This window comes from Lampetra planeri, chromosome 43, assembly GCF_965212315.1.
Source record: "Lampetra planeri chromosome 43, kcLamPlan1.2.h2, whole genome shotgun sequence".
NCBI classification, from domain to species: Eukaryota; Metazoa; Chordata; class Hyperoartia; order Petromyzontiformes; family Petromyzontidae; genus Lampetra; species Lampetra planeri.
Window position 1 is genome coordinate 2,752,202 of NC_136149.1, and position 11,042 is coordinate 2,763,243.

The following is an 11,042-nucleotide window of genomic DNA, read 5'->3' on the forward strand; positions in this document are numbered from 1 at the left end:
TTACTTCCCTTCTACGTGACTTTACCGAAAGAACCAAGAAGACATATAAATGTGTGTGTTGATGGTGTTGACCCATGGTGAGCAGGTGGGCGGCAAAGCGGACAAGCGGACAAGCGTGGAGTGAACGCGTCATCTCGCTCAGCAGCGGGCAGGCGACAACCGGCCTCTGGTGTAGCAGCACAACACGATCTGTTTGGCGTTGGCTCTGCCAGAGCGTGATGTGCTGCAGCACGAGGGCAGGGTGCTCACGACTGCCGCTGCTGAGCAGACTCACGGACACAAAGACAAAGATCCCCCGTGTAGCCTCCACGGACTTGTTGGGGCAAGTGCTGTTAGCGAGCGGCTACGAAGGCCGGAACGGCACACGAGGGGGGTGGGTGGACAGCACCACGCCCGGCCGCCTTTGTCTCCCCGGTGGCGATGTTTACTACACGCCGCGCCAGGTACTCATTTCAGGCTGAGTCGACCTAGGGGAGGCCCAGGACCGGTTCAGATGATCGTCACCGGTGTTGGCCGTGAGCGGGAATCGAACACCGGGTAGTCATGGACACGCTGGGTAGTCATGGATACGCCGGGTAGTCATGGATACGCTGGGTAGTCATGGACACGCCGGGTAGTCATGGACACGCCGGGTAGTCATGGACACGCCGGGGTAGTCATGGACACACCGGGGTAGTCATGGACACGCTGGGTAGTCATGGACACGCTGGGTAGTCATGGACACGCCGGGTAGTCATGGACACGCCGGGTAGTCATGGACACACCGGGGTAGTCATGGACACGCCGGGTAGTCATGGACACACCGGGTAGTCATGGACACACCGGTAGTCATGGACACGCCGGGTAGTCATGGACACGCCGGTAGTCATGGACACACCGGTAGTCATGGACACGCCGGGTAGTCATGGACACACCGGGTAGTCATGGACACACCGGGTAGTCATGGACACACCGGTAGTCATGGACACGCCGGGTAGTCATGGACACACCGGGTAGTCATGGACACACCGGTAGTCATGGACACGCCGGGTAGTCATGGACACACCGGGTAGTCATGGACACACCGGTAGTCATGGACACGCCGGGTAGTCATGGACACACCGGGGTAGTCATGGACACGCCGGGTAGTCATGGACACGCCGGGTAGTCATGGACACGCCGGGTAGTCATGGATACGCTGGGTAGTCATGGACACGCCGGGTAGTCATGGACACGCCGGGTAGTCATGGACACGCCGGGGTAGTCATGGACACACCGGGGTAGTCATGGACACGCTGGGTAGTCATGGACACGCTGGGTAGTCATGGACACGCCGGGTAGTCATGGACACGCCGGGTAGTCATGGACACACCGGGGTAGTCATGGACACGCCGGGTAGTCATGGACACACCGGGTAGTCATGGACACACCGGTAGTCATGGACACGCCGGGTAGTCATGGACACGCCGGTAGTCATGGACACACCGGTAGTCATGGACACGCCGGGTAGTCATGGACACACCGGGTAGTCATGGACACACCGGGTAGTCATGGACACACCGGTAGTCATGGACACGCCGGGTAGTCATGGACACACCGGGTAGTCATGGACACACCGGTAGTCATGGACACGCCGGGTAGTCATGGACACACCGGGTAGTCATGGACACACCGGTAGTCATGGACACGCCGGGTAGTCATGGACACACCGGGGTAGTCATGGACACGCCGGGTAGTCATGGACACGCCGGGTAGTCATGGACACGCCGGGTAGTCATGGACACGCCGGGTAGTCATGGACACACCGGGTAGTCATGGACACACCGGGTAGTCATGGACACACCGGGTAGTCATGGACACGCCGGGTAGTCATGGACACGCCGGGTAGTCATGGACACACCGGGTAGTCATGGACACACCGGGTAGTCATGGACACACCGGGTAGTCATGGACACGCCGGGTAGTCATGGACACACCGGGTAGTCATGGACACACCGGTAGTCATGGACACGCCGGGTAGTCATGGACACACCGGGGTAGTCATGGACACGCCGGGTAGTCATGGACACGCCGGGTAGTCATGGACACACCGGTAGTCATGGACACGCCGGTAGTCATGGACACGCCGGTAGTCATGGATACGCCGGTAGTCATGGATACGCCGGTAGTCATGCAAGAGTTTCTTTTTGTTTGCATTTTGACTGCTTGTGTTGTGGTTATTGCAAACATGATCCCTTGTATAAAGGCATCAGTTTTTGTACCAGTTGAAAGGGTAAGAACGATGCCACCTTAGCAGCTGTTGATGGCCACGTGACCTCCTCTCCCCTCCACTCCAAAGGCCGTCAGCGCAAAAACAACGCAGGGATAAGCGTGCACATTAACACGCAAATTAACCTGCGTTTTGTAAACGAATACAAGCAGTTAATGTATGCACATGCACCGCGTGTGTATTGTAGGACATTGTCATGTATGAACATGTGTTTAATTAAAACAAATGTTTGTATTTTTAGTTGATTTTATTTAGTTGTTTTCATTTATTTAATTAAAAATTTTTACCTACGTGACTTTACCGAGTATGAATCCTTGCAGTCACGAAAGCTTCAAATCTAGAATTGTATTTTTAGCTCAGAGAGGTTGAAATGCTCAGGGTTTTGATGAACACATTTGCAGGATATTCTTTTTTGTGTGTGTGTGGCGATAATCGGGACCGAGGACTGCCTAGATATTTATAAAACATCGCCCCCTCATAAAACACATTTGAAATTATTTCTGGTTGTTTGCGTAATCAGACGCGTTCATCACGAAACCCGCCGCACTGCCAAATGCGCCTCCCCGCACCGCGGGGAGTGGAAACATTTTTTTTAAAGTTTGGTTAAATGTGAGGAAAGATTCAGCCGCTATTTGTGCCGTTATCACAATTATGCACGACGGATTTTTTTTCACGAATAAATGGACAAATGTTGCGCGTGTGTGTGTGCGTGCAAACTGGCCCTGTGAGCAATACCTTGTGACATGGGATTGTTCCACTTAACATCTAGGTGATCCAGCCACGCACTCCACTACCCAGCCACACACTCCACTACCCAGCCACTCACTCCACTACCCAGCCACTCACTCCACTACCCAGCCACTCACTCCACTACCCAGCCACACGCTCCACTACCCAGCCACTCACTCCACTACCCAGCCACTCACTCCACTACCCAGCCACTCACTCCACTACCCAGCCACACACTCCACTACCCAGCCACTCACTCCACTACCCAGCCACGCACTCCACTATCCACACACTCACTCCACTACCCAGCCACACACTCCACTACCCAGCCACTCACTCCACTACCCAGCCACTCACTCCACTACCCAGCCACTCACTCCACTACCCAGCCACACGCTCCACTACCCAGCCACACACTCCACTACCCACACACTCCACTACCCAGCCACTCACTCCACTACCCAGCCACTCACTCCACTACCCAGCCACACGCTCCACTACCCAGCCACTCACTCCACTACCCAGCCACACACTCCACTACCCAGCCACACACTCCACTACCCACACACTCCACTACCCAGCCACTCACTCCACTACCCAGCCACTCACTCCACTACCCAGCCACTCACTCCACTACCCAGCCACACACTCCACTACCCAGCCACACGCTCCACTACCCAGCCACTCACTCCACTACCCAGCCACTCACTCCACTACCCAGCCACACGCTCCACTACCCACACGCTCCACTACCCAGCCACACACTCCACTACCCAGCCACTCACTCCACTACCCACACACTCCACTACCCAGCCACACACTCCACTACCCAGCCACACACTCCACTACCCAGCCACACACTCCACTACCCAGCCACTCACTCCGCTACATCGTAGCTCTGTGGGCCTTATCTGGTAAAATAAAAAAATAGTTTTTTAGAAACAAGTGTAATGATAATGACAATAAAACTGGATTCTCAAGTGGAGTTGAGTTAATGGTCTCAGCCTGCTCATCAATAGCTGTACACACACACACATACACAGAACATTATCACGATGAATAACATTTTTGTTCGGCAATTTTATTTGGCTCCAAATTCCTTCTCTGAGATTTCAAAACGCCGGCCCGTGACCCTCACGGCACGGCCATTGGGGTCGGGGCACAGCGGGTGGCAATGTGTCGCCCCCTGCTGTGTCAGATGTGGTTCTGGGATATCCACTTCCGTAGGCCTTTCCCTAGCACGGAGGGCGCCACGGTGGCTAGGAGATGTTAACGACCTCGCCTGGTACACAGGAGGTCGTAGGTTCGATCCGGACCCTGACGCCTGCTGCTGTATATTCGGAGTTTGCGTGTCTCTCTCTTATCATCACGGTGGCTATGAGATGTTAACTACCTCGCCTGCAATACAGAAGGTCGTGGGTTCGATCCCGATCCTGACGCCTGCTGCTGTATATTTGGAGTTTGTGGTGTCTCTCTCTCTCATCATCACGGTGGCTAGGAGATGTCAACTACCTCGCCTGGTACACAGGAGGTCGTGGGTTCGATCCCGACCCTGCCGCCTGCTGCTGCTGTATATTTGGAGTTTGCGTGTCTCTCTCTCTCCCCGTGGTCGCGAGGATTTTTCTCCGGGTTTTTCCCTCCGCGTGATGTTGTAGAAACAACATCACGCGTTGAGAGTAATTTGGCCGCTACACATTTCTACGTGACGATGAGCCACTTCGTTTAGCAATCATTTGTGACTGCCAGGTCGCTTGAGCTAGAAACCTCAGTGGGGCCTTACCTGGTAAAAACATAAAATATAGTTGACAGTATTCTTGGGTCTTTCGGTAAAGTCCCGTAGATAAGCTAAACCTATCTACGTGGAAGGGAAATAATAAAATAAATATAAAACAATCAAATTATCACGACGTTTATTGTTTTATATTAATATTATTTAATTATTTCCCTTCTATGTGACTTTACCGAAAGAACCAAGAATATGAATCCCTGCAGTCACGAAAGCGTTATTCAAGATGGCGTTTAGAGTTTAATTAGTTGATAGCTTTTCAACTTCTGCTGAAATTATGCACTCCCAGAAGGCCATTGGTGGTGGAAGAGGGGTGGGGGCTGGCGCTGGGTTGCGTTGTGATAGGTCTTCTTTACTTTCTACAATTCCATGCGGAGACACGGACTCAGAGGTCAAGGGAAAGTCCCCCTCCACCAAACCTACCCCCCCTGCTACTTCTTCGCCGGCTTGCCATTCGCCGCCTTGCCGTGCCCTCCGATTGGCTGCTCATGTCCCGCTGCCGTTGCCTTGTCGCCGTGATGCTGGCCTCCCATTGGGTGACCTCGCTCGAAGGTGTAGCACTCGACCCTGTCGTCGGGCGAGGCGGTGCGCGCGGCGACCAATCGGAAGCCCTCCCTGAGGACGGTGTCGATGAGCAGGCCGAGCACGTTCACCCCATTGGTCAGTCGTCGCTGATCGGGCTCGATCGACACGTACCTGGACGGTGAAGATTAACAACAACAAAACCGCACGTGACTCAGCAGCAACAACAACAACAACAGGAAATACAAGAGGCCAATGACTCACCTTCGAATGGCCTCACGCAAATCTTTAAACGTCTACACTACGGAAGACGCCAGGCGGTCACGTGGCATTTTCGCCGTTAAATAAACGGGCAGCATTAACCCGGGGCGGCCTGCCGGATTCGAGCGGCGACATCTCCCGGCGTCACGTGTGACTCGCCCCTGCTGCTTGCACCGTGGTCACGATTTAAAAACATATTTTATCTGACCACGTGTTTAAGGCCCACCCGAGCCGTAGAGCTCTTTTTTTGCAGAAGCGACCAGGCGACCACAAATGCGAGCCTGACGAAGTGGTCTATCGTCACGTGGAAATGTATAGCAGCCAAACACTCTGAACGAAAGTTGTTTCTAAATGTGTGAAGGGAAACAAACCCGGAGGACGCGGTTGAAAAATCCAACCCTGACGCCTGCTGCTGTATATTTGGAGTTTGCGTGTCTCTCTCTCTCTCATCATCATCATCACGGTGGCTAGGAGATGTTAACTACCTCGCCTGGTACACAGGAGGTCGTGGGTTCGATCCCAACCCTGACGCCTGCTGTATATTTGAAGTTTGCGTGTCTCTCTCTCATCATCATCACGATGGCTATCAGATGTTAACTACCTCGCCTGGTATGCAAGAGGTCGTGGGTCCGATCTCGACCCAGACGCCTGTTGCATATTTGGAGTTTGCGTGTCTCTCTCTCTCATCATCATCACGGTGGCTATCAGATGTGAACTACCTCGCCTGGTACACAGGAGGTCGTGGGTTCGATCTCGACCCAGACGCCTGTTGCATATTTGGAGTGTGTGGTGTCTCTCTCTCATCATTATCACGGTGGTTCGGAGATGTTAACTCCCTCGCCTGGTATACAGGAGGCCGTGGGTTCGATCCCAACCCTGACGACGCCTGCTGTAGTTTTGGAGTTTGCGTGTCTCTCTCTCGCCGTGGTCGCGTGGATTTTTCTCCGGGTCCTCCGGTTTTTCGCTCCACGTTTAGAATCGACATCACGCGTTTCGAGTAATTTTGCCGCGATGCATTTTGCCACGTGATGATGATGATGAGCCGCTTTGCCGAGCTATCGATTGTGATGACCAGGTCGCTTCTGGTAGAATTAAATAAATAAAAATTTCGATTTAAAGCTTTCGTGACTGCAGGGATTCGTCTTCTTGGTTCTTTCGGTAAAGTGACGTAGAAGGGAAATAATAAAATAATAAAAATAAAACATAATAAAATAATTCTCACGACGTTTCAGACTCTGCCTTCTCGACAGACCTGCTCTTCACCTGAGGACGGCTGCTTGCGTTGTGGCCGAAACGTCGTGAGAATTATTTTATTGTTTTATTTTTATTATTTTATTACTTCCCTTCTACGTGACTTTACCGAAAGAACCAAGAAGATAAATAAAAAATAGTTCATAATTTAACACAGGGGTGGGGAACGTCCGGCCCGCGGGACATAAAAGGCCCGCGAAATCATTTGGTCTGGTCCTGCCAAGACAACCGCAGGCAGGACTCGAAATTCAATACATCTCGGAGCAAACCTGGAAAAGCAGTTGCGAGTAGCAACATCATCATCAACCATCACACGCCTCGCCAAAGAGAAGCAGTTCCAGCCATCGCATTGGGGGCGAATTAACTAATTGTTTGACCAAATATAAACGGGCTACTTTTTAAGTTGATAATCTTGAATGTCCCGCGAATGATGGTACGAATATCCAAATGTCCCTTGGCAGAAACAAGTTTTCATATTCTTAGGTTTTTTCGGTAAAGTCACGTAGGTAAAAAATTAAAATTAATAAAAGTAAAATAAAAATCACGACGTTTCGGAGGCAACACAAGCTTCCGTCTTCAGGTGGAACCGTCACAGCACGATAGCTGTATCAAGTGAGAAAAATTCCTAAAACACAGTATTTGTATATATACTGGTTGAGGGTGACAGGAGCCAAGGTAGACCCTGAATATTATTTTGTGAGTTTCGGTGCGGCTGAAGCACGCTGGACTTGAACAGCTGAGTGAATCTGGCGAGGTCGTGGCCGACCTCACGAAGCTGGCGCCAGTGGAGGAGGGCGCCGGGCCGCACTGGAACACGAAGTCGTGGTGCGAGGGCCTCTGCAGGGCCACGCGCTCCAGGCTGGCGGCCGGGCCCGACGACGACCACGTGGGGGCAGCCTGCAGCGGCCACCCGGCCCAGCTCTGAGAGCGGGGGGGGAGGGGGGGGGGGAGGGGCGGGGGGGAGCAGGAGGAGCGGGGGTAGCGGGGGGGGAGGGGGAGCGAAGGGGGAGGGAGGGGAGGGGACAGCGGGGGGGGGGGGGGAAGAGGGAGGTGGGCGGGAGGGGTGGGAGGGGCGAGGGGGCTCGGGAAGCGGGGGGAGGGGCGGGGGAGCGGGGGAGCGGGGGGGAGGGGGTAATGGGGAGCGGGGGGGAGGGGGAAATGGAGGGGCGGGGGGGAGCGGGGGGTGGTAGCGGGGGGGGGGCAGAGATGGAGGCACATGAGTGAACACAGAGGAAGGGCGCAGAGTCGCGATCTCCGTTGTTGTGTTGAACTTCTTTCGCACCGTACGTAGCCAACCAGACCCCGAGGGACGGCTCTGCATGCAGTGAAGGTGCTGATAACTGGGCAGCAGATGGCTTACAACGGCAGGGTGGCGAGTGGGCTCCTGTGATTAGCAGGTGGATCTGCTGCTGCTGCTGTTGGTGCATGTGGTGCTACTGCTGCTGGTGCATGTGGCGCTACTGCTGCTGCTGTTACCGGGTGGTGCTGCTGCTGGTGCATGTGGTGCTACTGCTGCTGTTACCGGGTGGTGCTGCTGCTGGTGCAAGTGGTGCTACTGCTGCTGCTGTTACCGGGTGATGCTGCTGCTGGTGCAAGTGGTGCTACTGCTGCTGCTGTTACAGGGTGGTGCTGCTGCTGGTGCAAGTGGTGCTACTGCTGCTGCTGTTACCGGGTGGTGCTGCTGCTGGTGCATGTGGTGCTACTGCTGCTGTTACCGGGTGATGCTTCTGCTGGTGCAAGTGGTGCTACTGCTGCTGCTGTTACCGGGTGGTGCTGCTGCTGGTGCAGGTGTAGGTGCTGCTGCTGGTGCAAGTGGTGCTACTGCTGCTGCTGTTACCGGGTGGTGCTGCTGCTGGTGCAGGTGTAGGTGCTGCTGCTGCTGCTCGTGTTCGTGCTCGCTGGAGACGTGGACGCGCTCCGCGAGCTCCAGCACGGAGTCGGCACGGGAGCCGAACACGCGGAAGAAGGCGGCGCCGCCTTCCTGCAGCGAGAAGCGCACCTCGAGCAGCTCGGACCGCGACGCCGCCTGCCACGTGGAGACACGGGGGGACACGGGGACGCAGAGACACGGGGAGACACGTGGAGACACGGGGAGACACGGGGAGACAGAGACACGGGGATGCGGAGACACGTGGAGACACGGGGAGACACGGGGCGTGAAGACACGGGGACGCGGAGACACGGGGAGACACGGGGAGACACGGGTAGACAGAGACACGGGGATGCGGAGACACGGGGACACGGAGACACGGGGAGACACGTGGAGACACGGGAAGAGACACGGGGCGTGAAGACATGGGGACGCGGAGACACGGGGAGACACAGGGAGACAGAGACACGGGGACACGGGGACGCGGGGACGCGGAGACACGGGGAGACACGGGGAGACACGGGGCGTGAAGACACGGGGACGCGGAGACACGGGGAGACACGGGGAGACACAGGGAAACAGAGACACGGGGACGTGGAGACACGGGGAGACACGGGGAGTGGACGGGAAGACACGGGGACGCAGAGACACGGGGAGACACGTGGAGACACGGGGAGACACGGGGAGACAGAGACACGGGGATGCGGAGACACGTGGAGACACGGGGAGACACGGGGCGTGAAGACACGGGGACGCGGAGACACGGGGAGACACGGGGAGACACGGGTAGACAGAGACACGGGGACGTGGAGACACGGGGAGACACGGGGAGTGGACGGGAAGACACGGGGACGCAGAGACACGGGGCGTGAAGACACGGGGAGGAGGGGACATGACGATGATGACGATGATGGTGATGACGATGATGGTGATGATGGTGATGCTGATGGTGATGATAGTGATGATGGTGATGATGATAATGGTGATGATAATAGTGATCGTGATGATGATGATGGTGATCGTGATGATGATGGTGATGATGGTGCTGACGATGATGGTGATGATAGTGATGATGATGATGATAGTGATGATGATGATGATGGTGATGATGATGGTGCTGACGATGATGGTGATGATGATGGTGACGATGATGATGGTGATGATGATGATGGTGATGATGATGATGATGGTGATGATGGTGATGATGATAATAGTGATCGTGATGATGATGATGGTGATCGTGATGATGATGGTGATGATGGTGCTGACGATGATGGTGATGATAGTGATGATGATGATGGTGATGATGATGGTGACGATGATGATGATGGTGATGATGATGATGGTGATGATGGTGATGATGATGGTGCTGACGATGGTGATGATGATGATGATGGTAATGATGATGGTGCTGATGATGATGACGATGGTGATGATGGTGTTCACGATGACAGTGATGATTGTGTTCACGATGAAGGTGATGATAGTGATGATGATGATGATGGTGATGATAGTGATGATGATGATAGTGATGATGGTGATGATGATGATGGTGATGATAGTGATGATGATGGTGATGATAGTGATGATGATGATGATGATAGTGATGACGATGATGCTGCTGATGCTGCTGACGATGACCAGAGAGGTCCCACCACCTCCGCCTGCTGCACGGCCCGCGCCAGCGCGTGCAACTCGTAGAAGACGGCCTCGCGTCCCAGCGAGCGCAGCGCGGGGCCCTGCAGGCCCGGGCTGAGCGCGCCATCCCGCAGGAAGGCCAGCACGTGGCGGAACAGCGTCCCGTCACGGTCCACGAACAGCGGCTGCTGCTGCTGCTGTCCTCCTGATCCCTAGAGACAGCACAGGGTCAGAGATGCTACTGTTGCTGTTGTGGCTGTCCTGATCTCTAGATACAGCACAGGGCAGAGATGGATTACAGAGATGCTACAGCTGTTGTTGTTGTGGCTGTCCTGGTCCCCAGACACAGCACAGGGCAGAGATGCTGCTGCTGTTGTGGTTGTCCTGATCCCTAGAGAGTGCACAGGGCAGAGATGCTGTTGCTGTTGTTGTTCTTGCTGATCGCAAGACACAGCACAGGGTCAGAGATGGGTTACAGAGATGCTACTGCTGTTGCTGTTGTTGCTGTCCGGATCTCCAAACACAGCACAGGGCTGAGATGGGTTACAGAGATGCTCCTGCTGTATACCAGGCGAGGGAGTTAACATCCCCTCGCCACCGTGACTCTCGCTGTCTGGGTGTCTTCGCCACCAACCTGTCCGTGGGTGCCGCGATGCACGAGGCGAGCGAGCAGCGAGTCCGGGTACCGCGTGAGCGTGGCCAAGGAGGATGAGAAGTTCGTGCCGCCCACATTCAGC

The 11,042-nt window shown here is 54.8% G+C and overlaps 1 protein-coding gene across 1 annotated transcript; it reads right to left on the minus strand.

The window, feature by feature from the left end:
* Positions 1–4,437: 4,437 nt before the first annotated feature.
* LOC144732588 (uncharacterized) lies at positions 4,438–10,132 on the minus strand. Its single transcript, XM_078614040.1, has 3 exons — positions 8,635–10,132; positions 7,564–7,718; positions 4,438–5,459 (listed from the first exon to the last, which is right to left on the minus strand). The coding sequence occupies exons 1-3, from the start codon at positions 9,559–9,561 to the stop codon at positions 5,195–5,197; spliced, it is 1,347 nt and encodes a 448-aa protein (XP_078470166.1). The 5' UTR covers positions 9,562–10,132; the 3' UTR covers positions 4,438–5,194.
* Between the last annotated feature and the right edge of the window lie 910 nt (positions 10,133–11,042).